General features: G+C 40.8%; 2 protein-coding genes and 1 long non-coding RNA gene across 3 annotated transcripts; 1 reads left to right on the top strand and 2 right to left on the bottom strand.

The window, feature by feature from the left end:
* On the bottom strand, positions 1-5,303 carry gpr157 (G protein-coupled receptor 157). The gene is made up of 5 exons (XM_028583919.1): positions 5,144-5,303; positions 4,653-4,911; positions 3,124-3,337; positions 2,301-2,495; positions 1-1,494 (listed from the first exon to the last, which is right to left on the bottom strand). The coding sequence occupies exons 1-5, from the start codon at positions 5,202-5,204 to the stop codon at positions 1,261-1,263; spliced, it is 963 nt and encodes a 320-aa protein (XP_028439720.1). The 5' UTR covers positions 5,205-5,303; the 3' UTR covers positions 1-1,260.
* A 2,084-nt stretch (positions 5,304-7,387) lies between these two features.
* Positions 7,388-12,757, bottom strand: LOC114559333 (uncharacterized). Its single transcript, XR_003693076.1, has 2 exons — positions 12,457-12,757; positions 7,388-8,315 (listed from the first exon to the last, which is right to left on the bottom strand). It is a non-coding gene; the product is annotated as an uncharacterized LOC114559333 (long non-coding RNA).
* Positions 12,758-12,789: 32 nt separating this feature from the next.
* Positions 12,790-22,154, top strand: LOC114559332 (glycine N-acyltransferase-like protein Keg1). Its single transcript, XM_028583920.1, has 4 exons — positions 12,790-12,831; positions 20,304-20,411; positions 20,487-20,616; positions 21,649-22,154. The coding sequence occupies exons 2-4, from the start codon at positions 20,355-20,357 to the stop codon at positions 22,071-22,073; spliced, it is 612 nt and encodes a 203-aa protein (XP_028439721.1). The 5' UTR covers positions 12,790-12,831; positions 20,304-20,354; the 3' UTR covers positions 22,074-22,154.
* The last annotated feature ends 4,995 nt before the right edge of the window (positions 22,155-27,149 follow it).

The following is a 27,149-nucleotide window of genomic DNA, read 5'->3' as shown; positions in this document are numbered from 1 at the left end:
TGTGCATCATAGGAGAATGTTTTATATTTGAATGTAACTTTTAACATATCTAAGTGAATTGACCACATACAGAAAACTGTGCTTATATCATGTAATTTACTATTCTTATCAAGTTTCTTGCACACAAAACTTTTAAACATACCCAAAGTTATACTGGATATAAAGTTGGAATTTGATATTAAAGTTACATTGCAGAACATATTAAATGAATAATATATCCAAAATGTAAACAAACACAAAGTGTAGCTGTAAGCTGTAAAAAAACTGGAATTTCCTCACTAAACAGAACAGCAGCTGTGGTCAGCATGAGTTCATGCCAAGTTACAATGGATTGTAACCGAAACAGGTTTTCACTTTGGAAAAATAAATATCAAAACACAAATTGAAGCTTCTCAAATCACACTTCCAGCATCCTTTCCTTCTTTTTCATTCATGTACTACTTAGTATGTTACAAAAACTATTTGATTCACCATGCGCTGCTTCCATGTTGTGCTGCTCAACTTTCTCAAAGCTCCACAGCTCTGTATTGGCCTTGTATTTAGCCATATTATAGCAAAACAATGACTAAGCAGAGAAGTAAAGTACTGAGTGAATCCACTCTAACATGAACTCAAGCTGACCACAAACATTTTGCGGCCATCTTTCAAGCTAACAGACTTTGATAGTCTAAAGATACGATTTTGGGTGGGTTCTCACTTAAAGCTTTCTGGGAAAGTTCCATATCAGTGACAATTATGTTTATCACCTAAAGTGAGAATGCTGTACAGGCACTAACATGTAGGTCATTTCCCACCATAAATACAATACTTGAAAACTCAGTGGAACAAGATAAAACCTGAACATTCATTTCACAGTGATAACCTCAGAATGCAAGTGAATTCACACAGTACATGATAAATAAAGCTGCTAAACTGTCTTACACGGAGTGTACAGCTATTTAAAATGCAATCAGATAACATCAACAAAGAACAACTTAAAGTGATAATGTGATAATGTGAAGTGTGACGTACAGCACATCTATGAAACTACAATACTCATATGCAACATGTTCAGTATGCAACACTCAAAATGCTTTACCAAATGCTGGTGCACAACCATACAGCAGCATCCTCATCACCCAAAGTGCAGACATGTGACTTTTGCTGTGACACAGATGTGCAAGCACCTGCAGAATCTCCAACATCTCTCAGGAGGCACTTGAGGCTCAATGTGAAGCAGAGACCTCCACCACGCCCTTAATGTTAACCTTTGTTTATCTTCTAATCCACAGAATATCCTCTATCAGTCCCGACTCGACTGGTGTTGTCTTCTTCTCTCTGTGTGGAGGTGTCCTGTCCCGGCAGCAGCCTGTTAGGGGCGTCATGCGAGTGCTGCATGTCCGCTCGACTCTTGGAGCAGCAGCAGAGCGCGGCACAGAGGCGTGTGCGGATTGGCCGAGTAAGCAATACAAACATGATGCAGTTGGCTGCTCCCTGCGAGGTGTTGCCAATTCCCTGTTGGGTCCAAACAAAATCATTTATTAGGGGAGTGTAGCAGTAATTGTGTATTGGGTTTTTATGTAAATGTGTTTTAATGTATCCTGTCTGGATGTGATATGATGTGTTTAATGTACCCTTTTTAATAGCAGATTTTGCACAAAGATGCAAAAGATGCAATTTCTGCCTTTTTGCATGCAAAAAGTAGACAATAATGTGTTTTCTATTCTAATAGATTATTACATTGGAATAAAATGTCCTTTAATGGGTTGAAATTTAACAAAACTTCTTCATATTATTATCTGACCAATATATGACATCATTTTTAGCTCATTATTGTCATAAGAGTGTTGGATTTTATTTTTACTACAATATTTGTTTTAATTGACTAATAAAACATTATTAAACATAAAACACATTTTATTATAAACTATTGTATTATTATATCAAATAAAAATATTTTACACACACATGAATAATATGTAATTAAACTGTACAGGAAAGTATTACATCATAATGGTTAACAGCACATAAACTAATGATAGCGCACATACACACCCACACATATGTGCTGTCATACACAGAAACACACACACACACACACACACACACACACACACACACACACACACACACACACACACACACACACACACACACACACACACACACACACACACACACACACACACACACACACACACGTATTAATGGGGAGAATAAATTAGATAAAAGAAATTGTACATTACAAATTGAGATTAAAGGGGATTACTAGACATTCTCTACATTGGACATCATTGGTTTAAAAGAAACTTTAAACTCACATGTAGAGTGACCAGCACTGGGTTCTGTCTGACTGAAGAGCCGGCTAGCAGCAGTATGAAGCGCACTGTGCTCCAAATGCGCAGGACGATGAAAATGATGGGAATAAGTGTTAGCTTCATATCCGCCATGGAGGAGAAGGAGTGTGACGGAGGCCTGTTGGCCAAGATGGGACGGTACTCGGACAGGGCAGCATGCTGCGTCAGAGTACACATAGTAAGAACAGATTGCACAATAGCAAACAAATATGTAATATTTTAAAACATGAAAAGACAAAAAATTCAAAAGATACAGAGAATGAGATGTGTCATCTAGGATAGAAGAGGATTTCCAACATGGCGGCTGCTTGAGGCAGACATGACCAAAGGAGGTGAAATATCATTGGGGTACAAAACATGCACAGTAATATCTGGTCTGCACTTGCCAAAACGCTCAATAGCTTATTGGCTGGTGCACGCTCCAGCTACATTGCACATGTGTAGTACCCCATTGCTCCTATAGGGTTAAAGACTGTGTCCCAGGCTCTATTTAATGGCCTGAGAACAAAAAACATTTGCCACTGCCAAGAAGGTTGTGTATGTATGTATGTATGTATGTATGTATGTTATGTTATGTTATGTATGTATGTATGTATGTATGTATGTATGTATGTATATATATATATGTATATATATATATATATATATATATATATATATATATATATATATATATATATATATATATATATATAAAATTTAATATTGGAAACATTGTTTTGTATTCCACTGTTCATGTCTTTGCAATTGGGTGTACTGCTACATAGAAGCTAGCAGATATCTTTACCGCTGTGTGGATGTGCCTCTTGATCAGGATGTAGAGGACGGGCAGGGTGAGGTAAGCCAAGAACTCCCAGATCTTTCCAGTCAGCAGCATCCACAGAACCCGGTCAGGAGCGTGGATGCTGACCCAGCACCAGCCCACCGACACCTCGGACGCATCGTAGCCAATCTTGTTCAGGCAAACGGCTGCAACAGTGATGGCCAGAGGAACACCCCAGCTAGACCACAAAACAGAGGGTTGAGAGGATTAAACATAACTTCCTCAAAAGTTCAACATCCTATCTTTAGACATCACAAAGTGAACAATCGCAAATGCTGCAAAGACATGTGACACCGTGTGATAGATTATCCCATGCTTAAGGCTTCTGTTGTGTTGTTTTTTTCTATATATCATAAAACCACAAAACGATTTCACTTTAGCAAGCAATGTTTCCCCCTGAAGCATTACTTCTTTCCTTAAAACACCAATTTAAAAAGAATGCTATATTTTTATAGCAATACATGGCTGATTACTATAAATACCACAATGCGTAAGGCCACATTCAGTGTAAAACAAAATCACAAAAATCAATAGTGTGTGTGTGTGAGTTATATATACATAAGCCTCTGTGGATGTCTCTGTTGTGTGATCTTCAATTCAGTGAAGCATTTGAGAATTCACAGAAACAGATAAGATTGTCAACCATGGACACTGCCTTGAGGTGTATTACCCAGGGGTAAAAATGTTCTTGTGACCAAAAATGAATCAATTATACAGCACAGTGAATAAACCCCTAATATTTAACTGTTTTTGTAGCTGGGGTGCCTAAAAGACATTCACGATACACAGTAGTTGGTCAGCTTATCAGTTTTGAGTGATAATTATGCTATGTTATTATATTTATGCTATGTCATAAATTCTGCTTATATATTGTGGTGTATTAGGCATACTTTCAACGATTTAATCTTTATTGTTTAAATGTGACAAAAACTAAAACTAAATATGAACATATATGTTAATGTCTACATTTATGTAAAATATTCTTCACATTAGTTGTCTGACTTATTGTAGATAAACGACTAGGGTGGCGCTTTAAGAGTTTGGTTGGTATGGTTGTCCCGCAGAGAGATCAAGTTAACCTCGCCCAATGCCCCCGTGATGGTGTTACCATGGAAACGTAGCTCCTAGCACTTCGATAGCCAGGAGTAGCTATAGCTAGTGAGGCTAACTTGGTAGTCTCTTTTTTTCTTTGAACAAAGTAGTAGACCAGTGTAACACATAAACTAAGCCGAAGCCAGCACCGTTTTTCCAGTTCCAAGTTTAAGGAAGCATTAGATAACTTCTTTTTATTTTCCTGTCCAAAATCAATCGAATAATACGACGTAAATTCGGTTTTAGGCGAGCGTGCAGTCGTCGCCAAGATAATATCCCAAGATGCTTCAGGGTACCAGTTCGGCGGTGTCCCACTTAGCTACATGAACTTATATTGAGAATTTAGCTTACAGTTAGCATTGCAGTCAAAAATAAAACCCAACCCACGTAGCTACACTTACCTGACAAGGTGGAAAAACAACACCAAGCTGTCAGCAACTCTTTGGCTAGACCTTACGATAAAAACGTACAGGTAAACAGCAATGGCCACGGTCCAGAAAAAGGAGCTGGTGTTGGCGAAAGTAGATATGGCTCCTTGAGCGACGCAGTCCAGCGAGTCGGTGTGGAAAACCCTCCAGACTCCGAAAGCGTAGGAGACGGCGGACAGCCAGTCAGAGATCGACAGGTAGACCAGCAGTCTCCTCGGAGTTGTCCTTAAATCTGACCAAATAATGTAGGTGAAGATGATCAGCGATGAGCCCAGAAACGACAGCCCGCATGAACACAACACGACCACCTGCTCAGACAAGTACACAACTGTCTGATTTCTATCTGCCATAGTTTAGTGTGATTAGATGGATCCGAGTATAGCTATCACTGTTAACGAGCAACAATGTATGTAAACACTCCTCCGACAAGCAGACTAATCCATGTTATACATTTTTTTCATTACCATGCTCTCTCCGCATTATTTCCCCTAATAAGTCAGGCGAGTCTTTACAAACTTCGTCCATTGCTTTTTTTTTGTTGTTGTTGCAAACTTTTCTTTCAGTGTCTGACCCCTCCCTCCCCGCCTCCTCTCTACTCCGCGCTGCACAAACCGGAACCCAAAGCAGAAGTCAGTCAGCTGGTAATGGGCAGACTCATAATCTATTTTTGACTCTATTGGTCTTACATATGTAACCCTAGCAAAGCAATAACAAATCTGTCACATACAAACAGATGACAACAAACAGATGAAAACGTGTACTTTTTCCAATTCCAGGCCTCACTTATATATATATAGTATTTCAATTTAAGCATGCTAAACACAGAGCACTAGTCAGGTCATTTAGCAGTCATGCATAGAGTATTGCATCTTGATATTATTTTTGAAGATTTTCACATGAAAAATGAACAAAAAGTGCTCATTAACCTCATAACAACTGTCCCACTCCACATTAAAGCTTGCCAATGCAGTAACAGTGCTTTACAAAGCGCATGGTAATAAAACAGTCTTAGCCTATAAAATAAACAACTTATACCAACCAACCAATAGTAAAAATAGTACATAAAAAGATCATCAGGTAAAGTAAGATAGGCTAAGACAGTAAAATGACAAACTAAAAAGTGTATTCGCACATGGTTGGAATTTCTCAACAAATTAAAAAATATTTAATATATATAAATATCATTTGGACTGCAACTAATAATTATTTTCATAATCAATACATCTTTCAATTAATTTTGGGTAAACTGGAATGAAAATAGTGAAAAATCCCTGCTTCTGAGAACCAGAGGTAATGTCAAGCAAATCCTCCAGTTTGAAGACCTGGAAGCAGTGAGTGATTTCTGCTAAGTAAATGATAGGAATGATCCATTGAGTATCAAAATTGTTGCCAATTAATTTGACTTTGATTGAATAATGAATGAATTGACTAATCAGGAATTTCTCATATTCCCCAGCCCTGTGCTTACTGAACTGACTGGATCCCAACTGAAACATCAGATTTAAACAATGAAGATGAAGCACGTTTTATTTTTGAGAGGCAGTCCACATTAACACATTGCGTTACCCATCCAACATGTAAGCTTTCCATCGTAGGAGACCGTACTCTCAGTGAACATAGACTGTCTCGGCATGCTGGGCAATAAGACTTTTTTAAATTAAATTATATTACAAATTTAATTAAAATGTGCTTTTGGTCACCTTTTACCTCATGGTAGTGAGTAATGTCTGCCGCGCTTTGTGTCAAGCAGCTGTGAATTCTTTGGTGGCCTTGTCATTGTGGCACCAAAGAGTTGAAGTGTAGAAAGGTCCAAAGCAGTGACCTTGCAGGATTTTACTGCTTCTGCATTGCTGCAGCCCGAAAAACTGCAAACCCTTTTTGAGTTTGCAGCAATGCAGTGGCACGTTCTCGTTTTCCTGCAGTCTGCAGCAAACACATCTGCGTTATCGTCAGAATCACACATGACCAACAATGAGTTTTACAATGCACAACTTTTTCCATCAAGTGTTCAACAATAAATCAACTAAATATTCTGTGGTTCTGTAGACTAAAGCCCTATTTTGTATCTTAAATCAAGAGCACACTATACATTCAGCAGCGTTTGCGGTGTGTCTGTGAAACCCTAAATTAGTGTGCACCTGGCATCCAGGCCATTCTGCCTCAGTGGCACTCATTAGGCAGGGCTCGACATTAACTTTTTGAGACAAGTACATTTATGTTTCACTTGTCCATGCACAAAAGTCACTTGTCCGGGTAAAGATTTATCATTTTATAATTATTTTTTTGTGTGTGTTTTGCTAATGCAGAATTCCAACAAACCGTTGAAGGCATCCAAACACTATCAACATTAATAAAATTCAGTTGAAACAGTAGAAACAAACATATCCCGTATTGGTAAAATAGACGTAATGATAGACGTAATGAGTGGCACATAACGTGAAGTAACATGGCATTTTATTTTGTTTGAGTTTTAACTTGTCCAGTGGGGCAAGTCAATTTCTCATCCACTTGCCCTACAAAAAAATCCACTTGTCCCGGAGAAGCGGACAAGCCTTAATGTCGAGCCCTGCTTTAGGTCTACTGTGTTTGCATGGTAACGTTATTTTTTTCAAGGGTCTCAAAGTGCAAAGTGGTTTATACAACACAATTTTTTCATAATTATAAAATGCATGTGTGTACGGTGAAAACAAGCAAGGCAAATGAATAAATCAGTCTTTATGTAACTTTTATTAATCCCTTTTTTACAGTTATAACTTAAGACATCACGCTGCAACTGATAAATTAGGAATCAAACATAGAAAAAAGTACTTATTATTACTTATTAATGAAGCAAAATTAAATTTGGTGACAAAAGCAACATACAACTGAAAAAAAAAAAAAAAAAAAGAATCTGAAGTCATGGTAAGCCAAGCTATATTTTCTTAATGAAAGGGATTTTTTTAGATTGTTCTATTTTTTTTTAACAAATTGCAGCTGCAGTGTTAAATGAACAAAAGCATGCTGGGAGGTTGCTTTCATTCACAAGATGGCAGCAGAGGACCACAAAAGTACAACACATTGTGAAGCAGTTTGATGGTTTGATCCAATCGTAAATATTGTAGAGGCTGTTAACAAAAAGGCCATGCACTCAGGTGATCTATCTTCAGTTAATTCTTTATCAGGTCCTCAGCCGTTGTTGATTTCATTGTCCGGAAACATGTTAAAAACTTACAGTAGCAGCAGGATCCATTTTTGCCACAATGCTGATACGCATTTTGTCCTCCCCGTTGTGATGGCTCTGATCCCAGGGCCTCTATTGCGAAGAATTTCTGCGGCAGTATACTTGCTGATTGCTTCGTTCTCACTCCTCACAACAACCAGCTAAGACACTGCCAGAGAAACACCCACAGCAGCCGCGTCCAACCGCCTGTCCCTCTGCCTGTCCCTCTGCCTGCCCCTCTGCCTGCCCCTCTGCCTGCCTCCTCCTGAGCAGGATCCTGGCTGGTATTTGCCGTACACTTCCACCTGTGAGTCTGGCACTACGGACGCTCACACTTTTCATGCCCAGCTTCCTGGTGGCCGTGGTGGTTGGAAGGCAATGGCCTCACACTAAAAGCCCCCGGGGGTGGCGTGGTCCCATGCCAACAGCCAAAAGCTCTATAAGAGAAGTAGGAAATAATGATTCAGTAACAATTGCTCCATTTTGACCTAATACATTGTAATGTAAACATTTAAATAAATATTGGTTTCTATTTAGGAATTGAATTAAGATTTCACAGAGGCACCCTGCCCAAACTGCCTAACTCAATTTTATATAACTGTGATGCATCGATAAGTCTACGCTCCTGCTGCCCAAAGTGACCCAAAGCTTGTTCCCAAACAGAGCCTTGATACTTCTTTAGCCGTATGCAGCATTACTTTAAGTGCACACAACTTGAACAAACACAAACACCCCCGAACTAAGAATAGTCTTGCCATGACTCATGATTCTGCAACAAAAAACTCTGTTTGATTTAGCTCTCATCTATTTGTGTGTCTGTGTATGTGTGTGTGTGTGTGTGTGTGTGTGTGTGTGTGTGTTTGTGTGTGTGTGTGTGTGTGTGTGGCTATATGTTCACATGAGTACTATATAATGCAAGTACCTGTGTGTTTATGTACCTAAGGGACTAAAATCCCCTTGCTATCAGTTGCGTTTGCTCGCTGCAGTGCTATTTTGGGCCGGCTGACCACTCCATACTGTCCTCTCCCTGTGGACTCTGCTTGCTTTGCTGACAGGACAACATGGATACTAGAGAGCGATCTGCAGTCACTAGCAAATGAAGGAACCGAGGCAGTTTATGAAGGAGATAGAGAGGTGTTGGGAGGGATGTTTGGATGACATACAGTTGGATGAACGTCCTCTATCTGGTGTATCTTTACTGTTGAAATCTGCAGCAAGGCTATTTGTAGCTTTTGGTGCATTTTATGACGCATTTTTGGTTGTATAACTGGAAATTCCTCGCATGATGGGGGCTTGGAACATCTTGACCTTATCTAATGTCAAAGAAAGAATTTAGATTTTTCTTAAGAAACATGTTTGTGATGTGCTGATACTAACACAAAATATGTGTTTGTCTGCCTGTGTCTGACACACACAGACACAAGTGATGTCCACTGACAAACACAGAAACACCTCTTGGCCTGCTTTTAGTTTGCTAAACATGCTTGCTGCATCCGTGTCTCTTTGTGGCGAGCCAGACGCTGCCTTCACTGAACACATGATGAGAGGAATTCTTTCCTGTTCAGGGCTTGATGTAATCCCTAATACAAAATTGTGGAATGCCAGTGAAAACAATACCCTGCTACTAAATGAATGACTGGCTGCCTCACTGCATCGAACAGCAAACAGCAGCAGCAGGAGCCACAACGAGCCTCGACTCACAAACCTGTCCACGAATATGTTTCAGGCCTCAGGCTGGGTTCGGCTCTGCTGACAGAATTTAGTCTTTCTATTTCTGCAGTGTTTGCCCAACAAAGAAAAAGGTCGTGGGAAATTTGTTTACAAATATTAGTGTGGGTGTGGATGAATATTGAATGCATTAATATACCATTTTTAGGTTTGCCAGATTAAAAAATATGACCTAAATTCTAGATATAAAATATTACTTGCAGTATAATACAAATAGCTTGCAATGGATTACTTAATTGTCCTAAAATAGGCAATATTCATGACTTAGTTAAAGTGTGCTGATGCTGGAGTGGGATATGGCGCAAATATGATTGAGAGCTAGAGAAATACCCCGATGAAACAACATGATTATGGCTGCAACCAATAATTCATTTAATTAGCGATTGATCTGCCAATTATTTTCTCAATTTATCAATCGATCATCTTTCCTTAAATCCAATGTGGAGTCTTCAAATGTCTTGTTTGGTCCGACCAACAGTCAAAAACCCCAAAGAGATTCAGTTTACTGTCACATACTATGAAGGAAAACCCTCACAACAGAGAAGCTGGAACAAGGAAATGTTTAATTTTACTTGAACAATTATTTAAACGATGATTTGACTCTCATAATGCATGATGCAGATAAATTGTCAATATTATTATTTCAGTCACATTCTTACGTTACATTCTTCAGTTATTTTATGTTATTTTATGAGGAAATGTTCTTGCGTGGAGATGACCTAACACGACCTAACACTACTGCTAAGTTTAAGTTTGGCTTATTTTGTTTGATGATTTGTTAAGTTATCGGCTTAGTGTGTGTCTTGGACACACTAAGTAATAATCGGCCATCGGACAGTCTGGCGAAGTCAGTGACTCAAGTCTGTTCAGTGTGTTCAAATGACACCATCTGATTGGTAGAGTGCTAACCCGGAAACGGGGAGCGGATTGAGCGTGACTAGAGTCTCTCAAAATCTGACGAAAATCTTTTAAACTGACCTTTGTTGAGCTGAAATGAAGACAGATTCAGCAACTGCATGGCCTACTTAAAATGTTTTCAGAAACACGTTTCAGTGAACTATTTTAGTACAATATGAGATCGTATTCTGAACAAGCCACCATGACAGTCTGTCTTTGAATTTCCAGAGAAACCAGACCCACGTGATGCGTTCGTCCAATCAGCTAGCTTTTCATTTTTGGCCAACAATACAGATTAGCCGAGGGTCGGCCGTCTGGTCGGTGTGTCTGGGCCTTAAGTAACCGTGAAATTCTCACATGGGACGCTCCTTAATAAGTCGTATAGTTCATGATCATTACATCACCAGAAAGACGCACATACACACATGTATTATACACCCTAACCCCAGACCCACCTACCCTTCCTGAACATGCTGGGTCCCTCTGTTGTCTGGCCTCAGATACTGAAAAACACACTCACCCAGCTATACCCAACATCACCAACCCTGCGCACTATACTTCACCTCCTCGCTCCTCTCCGCTGTGGATTTCTTGGTCGATCGACTGTCGGTTAACAACGCTTAAACAGTCATGCGTCCCCGCTATAGTCCCATTCCACGAACCTAATCATCTTATGGCTAACAATGACACCAGTATTTACTGTAGAGCTAAGTTTCTGAACAATGCTACACATGACATGCACACTGATGGCATGCCTGGTGCTGGAGCTTAGCCCCTCCTGAGGTTTTTGAAGCACAATTCTGTATATTGATTTAACTTTTTAGATGTTTCAATGTCAAATTAAAAATTCAAAACCACCACTTTAGGCATTTTAAGTTGATAGAAAATTGTAAGAAGTAAAAAAAGCCTGGACAGGAGTTTTATTCTCTACCTTTTGTTTCAAACTTTTTTGGGGGTAAGAATTGCTTTCATGAGTAGTCACTTATCAGTATTGTATGTCAAAGTGCAGTTTGTTAATTCAATGGTTTTGAGTCTTACCCACTGTGCCACTAGCCCTGGTTACCAGAAAACAGAGTTGCCCCAGTAACTATCTGCAGGCTTGACGACACACACAGTAAAATACACAGATCATAGTACAAGACACTAAATGATTATCATGTAAGTCACTTGAGTGATTAATGTATTTGAGTTTTGACATATGAGGTCTTTACTGTAGAGCTAATCGGCGTGAAAACGTGGATAGTCTCACACAGTTGTCGTTATCTGCTTTTCCACGTACAGTAAGTGTAATCCTCCTGTCAAACATACAGTCATTTTGTGAGCAGGAAACTTCCTCAGCTCTGACTCCCCGCCTGTATTTAACCCAGAGACAAATCAGTTGTCAGACACGAGGAACTCTGAGCTCTTTATCTCTTTGGCCTCTGCTTTTAAGAAAAGGAGAGGCAGGCCTGCTGGGTCTCCTGACCAAAACCAGCTCGTCAGTCTGAACTGAGGAGAAAACAACAAAAACAGTCGTCCTTCTCTGGATTATACTGTGGTCAGACAATGATCATCATGTCCCTGGTGGTGCTCTTGTCTGTGCGGAGGTTACTGTGCCAGTGTGCGATTGGTAACTGTGTTTGGGCGTATCACACTTCTCTGCATTCGGTATCCTTTTGAATAGTTACCATGGCATCATATTAGCATCTAGACTCGGCTTAGACCCTTCTACAACACACTTCAAATTAACATTTTCTCATTTATGCTTCAATCAACTTACATTAAGCAGGTCTGAAGGCCTCATTTTAGCATATTTTTTATTTCCCCGTACTAATTAGTGTTTCTGAAGTTTTACTCAAAGTAAAGGCGCGCTGTGCTCCTCTTTGTGATAATAATTAACCTGGACGCTCACAGAAGTGCCCAGTTGTGATATTACATGTCAGAGGCTTTTATTCACACAGTTTTGACACTCACCAAGCAGCGAGGCAGCAGTAGAGCTCCTCCATCCACGCTCGTCTCCAGGGAGTGCACTCTGGTGTTGACATCAACAGGAGTCTGTCCATGGTGCAGCAGGGATCTCTCTTTGTGTGGGTCACTTCACACTGGCAAACTGTTGACCACAAGCATCTTCTCTCTCTCCCTCTCTCTCTGTGGCTGTCTGTCTCTCTGCCTTACTTAGGCACTACAACAAGTCAAGGCATGTTCCAACACGCCACCAACAGCCTGGACTGGGTGTTTGAGCCTGCTCTTAGACCAGAGGGGGAGGAGCAGAGGATCAGAGAGGGGGGGAAACCCAGAAGAAAAAAAAAAAAAAAAAAAAAGACAGCATGACTCAGCCTGCTTCAATCGGTTAGCATACACTGCCTTTACTTTGAGCACTTTAACACATGAATGAGTTATTGTTTGAATATGCATTAAGATTGGTTCTCCGTGTGACATGGTGAAGTAGATTTCTTTACAAAAGCAGAGGTGGTGAGATGGTGTGAGGGATAACGGCAACTGACTGAAAAAGTCGTAAAGAGAAGAGCATTTTTTTTTAATTGAACTGAGTTGTCAGATCATCTCTGCCATGTTCTAAATCATAAAATACAGTAGTGAGGTACAATTTGCCTGCAGGCAGTGATTTCTTTCTCTTTTCAACACTCCTCACTCTTACTTCACAATGTTGTCTTTTCCGGCTAATGCCAAAACCTCAGTCTTTACTAGTAGAATCTGAATGCAAGTAAAATGAATATCTTAAAATCAGCAACAATATTGCTTTTCATTATTACTTTTATAAGCAAGTAGTCCTGTTTTACCAACGCAGAAATAGTAGTTAGTAGAAGCTGTAACCGGGCACCAGCACAGCATTCTAATGAAAGCTGCTGATTCATCAAATCATCTTATACAGCAGGAGGTCACATCAATATGAATTACATGACTGGAAACATCTTAGGGCATGCATTAGCAAAGATATGGAAAACCTGTGAAATAATATTTCCCTCTATCTTGATGTTTAATGTCAAATATGAATTTAAAAGCAACTCATTAATGTAGCAGATAAATAATCCTTCATCTGATCCACCAGAGATATAAATATGTATAGACAAATGTACATTTCATTCTATTCAGCTACTGACACATTAACCGTATCAAATGTGCAGAAGCATCACCATCCATGGGTGCTAATTATGCAGAGCTGCTCTGATGCAAGCTGGGGTTTTTACTAGAGGGGGGTTATGCCAGTTCATCACCGCTGTAGTGGAAGTTGATCACTAGGCAGATTCTAGCTGCAGCGGCAGAACCAGCTCAGCAAAACTCACCTGCTACAATATGGTCTCAATCTGGCTGCCTGAGCATCTCTAAAGCACCGAACTGTACATCACTGGTGTTGCTCTCCACTACAGCCCGTCGACAGACTGATGACCTTATCAATGAAAGAGGAAAGTCAGTATGATGTTATGCCCAGAAAGAACTCAAAGCACTTTGCTGCTGATTGGAGGTTTGTCTTTTCCCCACTGACAGCAACTGGAAAAGCTGTACAACTTTGTAGAAGAGCAGTAGATGTGTGTTTACCTGCAGATACTTGCTTTAATTTATTGGAAGTGGTGATGCGGCACTGCTTTTGACAAAGTGCCAGCATTAGTTTCACCAGTTTTAATTTGCGGAAGCATGCACTGATGATCTGTTTGCACAGGAGTGAAATATGGACAATCGTTGAACTAGCCCACTCACAGGAAATTATTTTCTGCACTTCAGCTAAATCATCACATAAAAGTGTAATTTATACATCTCCCTACCTGGGACACAGGTTTTCACTTTTGCATCTGTGTTAGTTGGGGGGGGGGGGGGTAAGGAGCCCCTAGCCCAGCAAGTTCAAAGCTTGCTGCATTGATTACATCATCGGAACAGGAGTGCTGGAATGGGACAATGCACCATTGGTGGGGGGGTGTGGAGCGGAGCACGGGGGGGACGCAGAGGAGGATGGGGGGTGGGGGTGGGGTTGGGGAACCTGCTAATTTCACCATTGCCTCCCTGTGGCGCTCCATGAGCAGAGTGTGTGTGTCTTTCTCTTTCTCCTCTGTCTCTAAAGTCAGCCTAGAACGGTCCAGAGTGAGATGGCCTGCTCTCCCTCACATTCACCCCCACTGTGTCACGTGATTGAAGCACGGTCTGTATCTGAGAGCAAATGATGTGCATCCCTCTGTTTCTGTCTGTGTGTGTGCTATTAGAGGCCAGCACTGCAGGAACTCAGCTGCTGCAGGACACTGCAGGATTGCTGCTCTGCTGCTGGCTGACTCTCTCTCTCTCTCTCTCTCTTTCTCTCTCTCTCTCTCTCTCTCTCTCTCCCCCTATTCACTCAGGCAAGTATAAAGATGGTGAGATTATGTGCTGCATACTTTTTCAGCAGGGGGTAGGGGGTGAGTGGAGGAGGAGGGAGGGGGGCGGCAGAATCACAGAGGTGCAAAGCATGCTGGTGAAGCGCTGTGCTGGGACACTGTACCTCTGAGAGAGACTACAGTTAGAGAAATTGGAGATGTGGAAGGAGGAGGGAAGAGGAGAAGAGCCGGTGGGGGGAGGGCAGAAGTGAGGTGCAAGGAACATCAGGTGAGTGCGGCAATTTCCTTTGCTGGCAGTGCAGCACCCTCCCTCAGTAAAAGTGTGAGCAGGACAACTGCAGATGATGTCAGGCTCCGGATGTGGCGCGGACCTGATTTACAGTTTGCTATTAATCTGTTCCCTCGCACTCGCTTGCCTGCAGTGGGGAGAAATCTGAAAGGCCAGAGAGATGCAAAGCTGACGACGTAGGGCCGGTTTTTCAAGGTCTTAGCACAGTTACCTGAGGTGAACTCAGAGCGGACCGAGCCCGCATACTGGCGAGCTGACCTGTCTGGATCCATCACCCACACCTGCCAGACAGGTTTCAGAGCACAATTTGAAAACTGACTCACTTTTATATGAAGCTTTTTTCACCCACAAACTATTTTTACATGGCCTTTGAAATGGCTTGCTGTTGAGTGCAGACGGTGCAATATGGCATAAAAGACAAAAGCAGCAATATCGACTTTTAGAGCAAGAGAGTTTCTGAGATACTGCTGCCGCAGAGATATTGTCTTTTCATTTCTGATTTTATCTAACACACAAACAAAAACGTATTAAAACGCATGCACAAACACCTCACTACTTTCCCTCACACACGTTTGTGCTAAACTCTCCAAAAAGAATCGTACAGAGCTGCACTCTGCCCTGTATCCACTTTTCAGACGGCAGAAAAGTCCCAGTAGCTAGAGCGTAACTTCATGACTGCACCACAGCTCCCCTGTCCCATGCAGGCCACTGTATCCTCATTCTCAGTCCCCCATTTTCAGCCCACCAGCCACTGGTACAATAGATCCTTCATACTGGTGTCCAGCATCATATTCACAAATAACACATGCTGCTAAATATAAACCCACAACTACAAGAGAAAAGTAGAGAGCTGGGACTGTCTGTACTCTCCTAAAAGCTAAGTCAGCAAAGCTGAAAGTCCCCTCTGGTGGAGGGAACTCTTTGCATCTTGATTAGTCATTTTGTCCTTTGTCAAATGCAGAGTCTTCTCAACCAGCCGCTATCTGACACGCTGGCTGCTATTTCCAGCCTGACCATGTGTTAAACATGGATGAGGGAGCAGTGGAGCCTGACTGCTAACCTACTGGCTGTCTGGCTGGCTGCTGCCTGGTTATTGCTGGTGCAGAGGAGGCTGACACTGATGAGACAGAAGCAGCCGGGAGCTTCAACACTGCAGGCATGCAACACCAACATACGCACTTCAAGTCCTATCAGGCTAATTTAAGAAGTATACCATTCTATGCAAAGAGGTAGACACATAAGGAGACAACATAAAAGGTAAATAAGAGACTAGAGAGGAAATAAATGTTTACCTACAGATGAGTCCCGGATGGCATCTCACCCAAGGTGGAGAGGAGGAAAACTTCTCTGCACTCACTCTGAGCCTCTTGGTTGCTGGTGATGTGCTTTCATGGCACTGCAAAGTTGACTGCAGCATTGCCTCCTGAACAGAATGACATTGTTTGCACTCTCTCTCCTCTCCTCCATCTCTCTCCCTTACTCCTCCTCCTCCTGTACGCGCTGGCTCCCCCTCCTCTTCTTTGCACGCTTGCTGGCAGCATAAACTGCACAGCTCAGCAGTGTTCCCCCACTGCCGCAGCAGATCCTGCATGAGCTCTGCGTATCTGAGTGGGATGGGACTTTTAAAGGGGAACGCAACGTCCAGGGTCAGTGTGTGTATGCACATCCTCAGTCTGCCCTCCTCTCTGTTCTCCTCTGCAACCCCCACCCCCGAGAATCATCAGTGTAAAGGACTCCTCACAGGAGAGACCCCCTCCACGCACACATAATTCTCCCTTACCTTTTTTTTTTCATTTTCACACTACAGCAAAAGCTGCTGTGAGATACGAGTGTGCTCAAACCTCAATGAGGAACAGTTTTCTTCACAGAGAGGCCATCTCCTCTGTTGTGCTTTGAAACTTGTCACAATATCTCTGAAATCTAATATTCCTGAAATTGTCTGGAAGGATTTTTCCAGGAATAAGTTGCCAAAAAGATGTATTTAAGACCATTTAATACAAAAAAACTACATGTAAGATCAAAAGATGTGAAACTGCTTCAAACTAAATTAAGTAAATCACAGACTTCACCATTTTTAAATTAGTTTGTGATACAGTAAAAAAAAAAAACATAAGGAATCGCTAAGAATCTTATTTCAACCAAATGTGCCAACAAAACACAAGGCACGCCACAGCGTTATTGCACTAGTGCATTACTAGTCATACAATCAATAAGTGAATGTCGCTATCTAAAAGTTGCTGTCTCAACAACCGCTCAAAGTTTCGCAATTCTTAAAGATACAAAATCCCCTTCAGTAAAGTGAAATGTCATTAATCTGCAATCCCTATTACCTGCCTTTCATTACCCAAGGTGCACTGCTCTCCTTGTGCTATTCTGCAGTGCGCTAAAATATAGAAATAACTTGACAAACCAAATTTGTCTTTTGCGCGTTGTACAACTCTGTGAGAGTGAGATCATCCATCATTTAGTCAGCCAATAAGGTTGAACTTCAAAAACCCGCTTGGTGGTAGACTTCCAGTGAGCTGCATTGGCTTTGTATGAATAATGGTGGCTCCATTATAAATTCTGTGCATTTTAGGCTTCAGCGTGGCTTGGCTGTTCTCTGCAGCAGTGCAGCGCTCTCGGCTTCTCACTGCAGGAGTTTTTTTTTTTTTTTTTTTTTCATCCTGACTTTGTTCTGCCCTGTGATCTTTCGTCCTCTGGTGCAAAATTAGGAGCTGCCCGCATTTCATATCAACATATTAACTGTGAATCCATCAAGTCAAGGTGTGTGCTTGAGTGCATTAGAGTGTATTATATCAGGGCTTTTCAACCAAATAAGCTTGTATCTCTGCCCTTATAAGATGTGCCACTGCTGGAACAGATTGCTGAATCATCAAAACTCATATAATGGAACATCTCTGACTACTAGGGTTCAGCTACATGAGACTGTCCATCAGTCAGTGTCAGTATAAATCATTGGCATGCATCGTGCAAATTATTCATCAGCTGAGAGCAAAACATTTCTCCCTGCATGTACAGTCTGCATGCAGTGCTGCTACTGCATCAGTCTGCCGATCCTCGCATCATCTGTCCGGTCCTCTGTACTTTGTGACACCAGGGGAAAATGCTCCCACCAGCATATCCCTCACATAGCCAACGCCATTCTCAGTAATGGCATCCCCAATGATGAATAAGCCATGAGGAGGGGCCCTTTTACATGTCCTATTAGATTACCTCCCTATGCTTTATACCTGGCTACTGTCACCTCATCGCCTCTGGCTCCGCACTCTTCTTAATATTCTCTCTGGTTAGCCCAGCCAAGGGCAGAGTGTGTAAATGTGTGTTAAGGCTCATAGATCATACGAATGTAGAGATTTGGAGTTGAGTCATCTCATGCACTTCGTTGAATGTGTGCATACACAACTCTTACTCATGTTTATGATTTGCATTAAGGTCTGGGAAAACTGCCTATTTTTTGCAGTTGATAGGAAAACGTAATGCGCATCTAAAGGGAAAAGGGTTATCTATCAGGTATGTATAGTCTTGACACATACAGATAATGGAGTAGAGTCTAACCATCAGCTGGTGAGTTTGCGTCTTTTATTTATTTATTTTTTGCCATTCACAGCTCATTCACTCAGCTCTATTGATCTGTCCGGAAAAGATAAAAAGACACATTGATTCACAAGCTCAGCAGGTTGCTTGGTTTACACATCAATTTAGACTAATTCTCAATAGTCCTCAGTCAAGGAGGAAAATTGCCTTGACTGACTCCTGACTCCTGGCTCTTTAAAACTGTAGATTTAAAAGCCGTGCTGTGAAGATTTTCTTTCTTTCTTTTGGGCATACTGCATAGCAGAATTTATTTCTGTAAATCTGACGAGATGTAAAATAAAAAAAGGATTTCTATGTGCATGAGTGATCTGGTGGTTTTAAGGATATTCTCAAGGGAAACTTGACATTTCCAATTGAAAATGTAGTCAGAGGAGGTAAATGAGGCTAGCTAGCAATGAATTCACTTCACAAAAATCTTTCTCTCTCTACTCACTTCAGTCAGTCTGGGATAGAGATTGACTGAATAATGGGATCCTGATTCTGTAGACGATGGCATGTGGTGTGTTTCACTGCACCAATGCATCTTTGTTGACTGCATTTTTGTAAAGCTGAGCAAATTCCTCCCAAGGCCAAAAGAGTGGAAAAGATACACTGTCAACAACAAAAGAGGTCAAACAGTAATGGCTGTACAGAAATAACTGTAAGCACACAAACATTCAGAACTGTGATTTCACAACAGATGAATTGCTCCAGAGATAATTTATTTCACTGACAAGAAAACTTGTTTATCAAAGAATCACTCACAACATACTCACGAAGATCCTGTTATGAAAGGCAGAGCTCGATATGTGAAACATATGAAGTGTGAGGAGTCATCAGTTTCTCCCTTAGTATTAGAGGTATAGTAGTAAAAGCTCTATGATGGATTGATATTTTGGTGAGTGGCTAAACTTCTGACAGCTGGCTGCTCTGTTGTGAATGAGCAGTGGCTCCATCAGCAGCAGCTAGTTTGCTCTCTACAGAGGTGTTGAAGCAAAGCACACAGACCTGTTTTAATTTAAAGTGACTACAGCGCTTATTAGGGCCTCACATACCTATAATATCAATTTCAAGCATCCCTACAGCATGTCATATTTCAAGATAAACGTGTATTTAAGATAACTGTAGTTAACAGTGCACATTGTGGTGCAGGTTAAGTAAATATTCTTTGAATAGAGAATAAAGACTTTTGACTTTGTGTTAAACGTAACTGTGGCATTAATATTGAAGCTGTAAACCAGCTAAATTACATCTGTAAATAGTCAAGGCTGAATTGCACTTCTTTACGCTAAACAAATTCAAAGCAGAGACAAGTTTACACAGTCTATGGTTCACCATGACAAAAACAATGATCATCTTGAAAGCACTCAAGGACCTCACTTTGATGAAAAATATCATTTACAGGGAACTGCCACAGTCCATCAATGTAATGCTGCTCTTTTTTTTCTTCTTTTTTAATAACTGTTTATTTATTTATTTGTGTGATCGTAAGGCAGAAAACAACTGAGTTTAATATGAAATGTGCCACTCTACTGAATATAGTTTTCAGTGTTATTTGTGTCATTTTCATCTGCAGAGATATCGAGCAGCCTGTTATTTTGGTCTTTTTCCCTGCTGCATTGTGTTCTGCGTTTCAGGTTCTTGGAGGAGTTTTGCATATCCTCCACAACAATCTGTGTCATCTGGAGATGCGTGTTGACTCCTGGCCTACATTCACTACTGCCATTTGTTACCGTCAAAAACAGGTATGGCATACGGGGACAAAGATAACTTATAGGGTCCTCCAGAGTGGCCTGTTGATGTAATAGCTGCCTGTGAAGTATTTCAGCTGCAGCAGCTCTGGAGGGATTCCTGACATCTGCACCGTCTTCACCAAGAACCCAGAAACTCAGAGAAGTCTGCTGCTTAATGAGAGGGTTGTAAACTGGAGGAACCGACTCGTATTCAGAGGTAGTGTGGCAAAATGAAGGAATAACATTTCCATGGAAAGACAGAAATGACAACAATGCAATGGTCATGAGTCTTTTTCTCTGTACTCTGTAGCGTTCAGCTTCAACCCCATTAGTTGCTCAAAGAGAAATCTTTATAGAGGGTACACACACATATATTATATACTTTAATAAAAAACAATAAGAAACATAAATTATCACCAGACAAACAGGCTAATATGTATTATGTAATATGTACGCTACATAGCGTTGCATATTCAAACATGTTTCTGTTTGCGCTTGTAAATAATGTGTTGTCACTTATTGAAACTTCCAAAAAGCAGACATTTTTATCAATAATATATTTTTAGTCAGATGGTTCTGTAACATGTAATTTTGTTTGCCCATGCTATGATTAGGGACGCACCAATCTGAAATGCTGGAATTATATTGACGACGATACTGACCTTATAAAGCGGATCAGGTCTCACAATTGATCTACACTAAATACAGTGTTTTTGTCAATGTCTTTATGACAATTTTGTGCGTCTGCTATGAGTCACATTCTTTCAGTCACAGCGTTCCATCGACTCATGTTACCTTATATAATGATTCCTTAGAGTTCCATGCAGTGAGGTATACAAATTTTAAATGCGGGAAAAGGGAGGTATCAGATTAGTATTCTGTATTGGTAGATACTCTTGAGTTGGGGGATCAGTATTGGGTAAGAAAAAAGTTGGTGTCGGTGCATCCTGGGCCATGATAATGAAGGTAAATTTAAACAAATCATCACTTTGCTTATGTGTCTCTGAAAGGTATACCAAACTCACATTGTCATCTCATCAAATAACTCGCCTCTCGCAGTAGGCTCGATATCACAGAATATGGGGATTTTAACACCTTCATCTGAAATCTTCATCGGAGTTTCTGAAATGTATTCATGACCTCAGTTCAAGGCAGCTCCATTATTTTTGTGAGTTAGATTAGCAAATATAATATGCATTTCCTTGGTTTATGCTCATGATTTCTGTTCACATTTTTCTCTGCCGACCAGGAAGGTGTTTCCACTGCCAATTTCCATTCTGGACGAATCCCACGCGGAGCTCGTCGACACACACTTGCCTTATGGAGGCAGCTGGAGGCAGCCAGGAGAGCCTCGGCCACGTGAGAGTCTGTAAACGCCATCTGCCAAACCACTGTGTTTCAGATGAGAAGGGCCGGCCTGTGTCCTGGATGCTGTCTAATGAGCTGTGTGAGCTGAGGATGGCCTACACCCTACCAGAGTACAGACGGGCCGGCCACCTCCTGGCTCTGTCTCTGGCTCTTATCCGCAGGATGGGCTCTGTGGGTCTGCCCGTCTACTGCCACGTCAACCAGCAGAACCAGGCCACCATTAACGCTGTGACCTTACTCGGCTTCTCTGCTTGTCCCAGTACGGAGAAGATCTCAGTGCTGCTAATATGCAAGGACAGAGTCTGACTGATGACTAATGGCAATAAAGTCTGTTGGATGATTGAAACCACACTGGAAAAGTGATGTTTTATTGTAATAGCAATTGCTCTCCTTGCTGTGCTTTCTGTTTCCTTGCGGTGCTCAGGGGATGCTGCGCTTTAGAGAGTTTCTGACAGCAAACTGCAAGTAGAACAAACTCAAAAATAACATTTTCTGTGGCTTATAGTTGGATTTGATGAATATGCCAGCCATGCTGCTCTTTTTTATTCTCTGTAAAAAATGTCCCTCAATATGAAACAATTCTTTAAGTACAACTTCAGTTTGACCCTCCGGCGTGTGCAGAGGAAAAGACCCCTTAATCTGCAGATCACCAAAGGAGGCTCTCGTCCACCTGGGACCCCTCCCTGGAGGTGTGCTGTTCCGCTGCTGATTGCCTCTGTGTTTTAGCAGCAATGCACCATTCAAGTCTGCAGGCAACTTGACAAATGAGCAGCGATCTGAGCAGAGGGGATGCTCGTACTGCACCACACATCCTGTCCCATCCACATCCCCCATGTCCCGCCCGCAGTGGTGCACCTCTTTTAACTGATGCCCTTTCCTTTCTCTAAACCTTCAAGCACTCAAGCACAGTACACGCTAAATACATGCTTGCTGACGCGTGTACATACAATGACACGGCTAAAAGAGTGAGTAAACATAAGCATTGGACATTTCTAGTGCTGCTTCTTTATAAAAATGTTGATCTTTATTGTAAACAAGTTTCACAAATTGCCATACTATATCCTTTTGATACTTTAAACAATTAGTGAATGTTTCATTTTGGAATATTATAAATTATCAAAACTACGTGTCAATAAACTTGTAAATAGAGCTGAAACTGTTAGTTGATTATTCGAATTGGCAACTATTGTGATAATCATATAAGTCACTCTTGAAGCAAAAAAACAAACAAACAAGCTTCTCAAATGTGAGGTTTTGCTGCTTTTCTCTGTTTTTATATCATTGCAAACTGTATATCTTTCCGTTTTGAATTTTTAGTTTATCAAAACAAGAAATTATTATTCATCACCTTTGGTTCTGAGTGAGGACCCGTGACAGGCATTTTTCATTATTTTATAACATTTTATAGACTAAATGAGATTAATTAAGAAAATAATGGTTAGTTGCAGCTCTACTTGTGAAATTTTGTATTTTTGACAAATACTAAACACAAGTGTGATTAACAGTTTGTGGAAAGGTTAAACAAATGGGAGGAAAAAACAAAACAAAAAGAGTATTCCAGGAGTGAATGATTTTCTAAACCTCACGCATGCACACTACTCTAATAACTGAATATTGCTGTCAACAGATTTCTGCTTTACAAAGCTGGACTGCACACATCTTAAATTGCAAGCCATCTACTGAAATATGAGATGTCTTCTCACCTACAGCATGAATCTATTTGCTCAACCTCCAATACAGTCAAATAGGTGTAGGACGATTCAGAAAAAGGCAGCAGAAGTGTTTTATGCAAGCTGCATTGGTTGCAGATCTACTCATCTCAGTGCAGATTTGTGAGTCAGCTAAGAGGAAAAAAACTGAGAGCAGGAAGTACCTGAAGGCTAAACAAGTTCTGTGGCTTCATCAGTATGTTGCCTGCAACTGCAACCATCACTTGAGGACAGCATCCACCCACTGGTCCTCCTCAGAAACTGCATCTCAGAACAAGTGAGGAGCTGAGTGTCTGACGCAGCATGCGATCATTCACCTTGCTGCTCGGACTTGCCTTGGTGCAGCTGTCCACACATAACCTCCCCCCCCCCCCCCCACATCATAGAGGCAGTGCACTTTGCCTGCCGTGGAGTGGGACGTACTATCGATCCTGCTGAAATGATGGTTTCTAAAAGGGAGGCAGTAAGCATGTCTGTGCTCCCCTCCTCCACTGTGGAGGGCCCTGAGATATCACCAAGCTCAGCACATTGCCCAATCAGTGCATGGGAAAACGGGATTTTCACTGGGAGATGAGCTGAGGGGAAGGTAATTCAAGCCGCCAAGCTATGTTCCCCACCAAGGATGTAAAATGAGCCATATTACCTTCAGACGCTTCACACAGTGGACAAATAAGGTCACTTTAAATGTGCTATTAATTCCAGTCCTTGTCACAAAGAAATCCGATGCCAAAAGGAAAAATCTGCATGAGTGTTGAAGTTAAGAAGGAAATGAGAAGGGGGAGGTTTATTCAGATCTTTGCGGGTTTTAGCACTTGTTCAGGATGAGCACATATGCCATCAAGTGCCACATGTATTCTATGATTCTGCATTGCATCAAAGTTATTCTGAATGAGTGATAAATTAATGAAGTAGAGCTTTATGCAGACAGAATTAATAACCTAATGTGAGGCACTAAACCTCAGGCATAGGTGTCTATTCCAGAGAAACCACTAGATGGCAACAATGCCCAAATATTTCTCAGGTGAAATTTGGTGCATGTGTGTGCTCTGATTTACACAACGATGAGATTTAGAGAACATTCTGAGCAGGCTTTTTCATTGTTGTTAGTGTCTGGTACACAAACTAAAACTAAATAGGAGTTGATAATTATTTCCTGGGGTCACTATTATGGAACAAATTACCATTTCCATTCCTTTTTTATGAATGGACCTTGTTATTGTAAAGGAGCTCCTGTTACTGAAGAAATTTGCATGAAAGATTATAAGCTGTCCGGCACATGAAGGTTGTGTGCAGGGTGTAGGCCTACTTGTCAGTCCAAATTGATTGTCAGTCACCCTACTTGACATTCCCCTGGGGTCAGTGTGTCAGTGGAGTAGGCTATGATTCTGACTGACTGAGCAGCAGTAACTGAAGTTGAGGATCTCAACTGGTCTTAATGTCATTCTCAGCATTTTTTAAACCGGGTCAGCGAGGGACTGGAGACCTGAAGGTCAAATTTAACAACAACAAAGTGCCCCAGTGTGTCAGTGTACGAGTGATCATGGTTCACTGGTGGTGTCGATAATGTCATGCCCTTGCTGATGTTGGTCATATGGTGTGTGTGTGTGTGTGTGTGTGTGTGTGTGTGTGTGTGTGTGTGTGTGTGTGTACAATAGGCTACACAGCAAAAAAGATATTCTATTGTTTTTGGCATAGCCATTATAAAGCAAGCATAAACGGGGAATGTAATCCCACCAGAGAGTACCACAGACTATAAATTATTGTAAAACTTCTTGCCTTGCTGTTGAACTAACAAACATGTGAAAGTACAGTGGTTGTGTGATGTCTTACCTGACTTGTTCAGCATGTGAGCCCAGTGTAGTCTGCCGTTTAGGTTACACATTAAAAGGATCCTGTGCTGATGATGCACTGTACTAAAGTTAGCTTTATATTGGTAAGAGGCTGTTGAGTGGATATTTTTTAATCTTCAATAAACTAGTTTCATTTCAGTCATGAAAGAATAAATAGCAATGTATATTTCAATGTGACGAGGACAATATAAATATGATTTTACCTTTATTTTCTGTTTTTAATTTTATAAATGTCAAGACTGTGAAGTGTTATGGTAAGTGAATATAAATATATTTAAAATAATATGTGATATTTAATTAGATATTTCTATATATTAAGTATTATCCCCACGGGTTACAGCTGTGAGGCCAAATTTGTCATGTGTATTTATATATTTTTTAACATAAATATAAACATACAATGACAATTCTAAAAGACTATTTGTTTTATACTTTCTGTGTCAACACAGCACTTTCTCGCACTTGACTCGATTTTATAAAAATACCATACTTTATTATTAATTATAAGATCATTCACGATTCATTTGAAATATTATTATTATTATAACCACTTAGCTGCCAGGGTTTTAGGATAAAGGAAACCACTTAAAAAAAATGTTGACATGTTGAAGAGTTTTGAGAAAAAAACATTTTAAAAACTTATTTTCCAATTTAGAACTACTAAATTATAAAATATATGAATTATAGTGTGCAGCCTTTTGCATAAACATGTTAGTGAATGTCACTTAAAGGTCACATATTGTAAAAAGTGAGATTTCCATGTCTTTTTTTTAATTATAAAACAGGTGTAGGTGCTACAGTATATGATTATCAAATCACTCAATCCATGAAGAAATGCACACAGCCCATATTCAGAAACTGTGCCTTTAAACGAGCTGTCAGGACTTCTGTACAGTTGTGATGTCACAACTATATTAGATATATATAGGTAGAAAGTGCCGCCACAGTGCTGTTATGCTGTGTTGACACCAAAAGTGACAACGCAACAGGCTACAAGTAATTTTCAATGGAAGCCAGTGACATAAAGCTACAAACTGATGCCAGCCACTTGTCATGGAGGCAGCAATATGCCACGAGGCATCTAGTCTGCCGGAAAGCCAAAAGAAGAAGAAGAAGCCACTTGTCACTCTGGGACTGGGCTGTGTTTCAGCACTCCAATGATGCTCAACCAATCATGTTTTGTAAAGGCACACTGTGGTACTGTGTTATTTAGTAAAGTTAGCTGATGCTATGCTAGCTTTTTGTGCATTGGGCAGAAAAATGTGAAACGAAACAAGCACTTGAGCAATGGGGAGTCCACAACAATGTAGCTGGCCAAGCTTGGCCAGTTTGTAGCTTTTGACACTCATAGTGTGAACATAGAATTACAGTCATGCCCCAGCTGCAATGATGGTGCCAGAGTGCAGATGCAAAAGACCCGGAAACACTGAACAATCAGAGCAGACTGGGCTTTTTCCGGAGGGGGGGATTAAAGAGACAAGCACTTAAACGGAGCGTTTCAGGAAGATATTGTGTTTTTCTTTTTTATTAAAGTATGTAAACATGTTCTAGTAGAAACCCAGAATACAAGTAGCCTATGAACCATAGACTGTATGGTATGAACCTGCGATGAGCATATGTCCTTGCTGTAAATCTTGAATTTTTCAGAATTATGGAATACAAATTAAACCTGTCAACTGCAAAATGTAAATGTGTATATAGTTTCATAATTCAATTTACAACCAACAAAAAAAAAAAAAACATAAAATCAGCATAAACTGCAATACCAACATGAAACTGACTTTGCAGCCTGTCAGTAGGGAGGTCCTAATCTAGCATAGCAG

The sequence above is a fragment of the Perca flavescens genome, chromosome 7 (assembly GCF_004354835.1).
Source record: "Perca flavescens isolate YP-PL-M2 chromosome 7, PFLA_1.0, whole genome shotgun sequence".
NCBI classification, from domain to species: Eukaryota; Metazoa; Chordata; class Actinopteri; order Perciformes; family Percidae; genus Perca; species Perca flavescens.
Note: the sequence above shows the minus strand (reverse complement) of the source record. Positions and strands in the feature narration are given on the sequence as shown.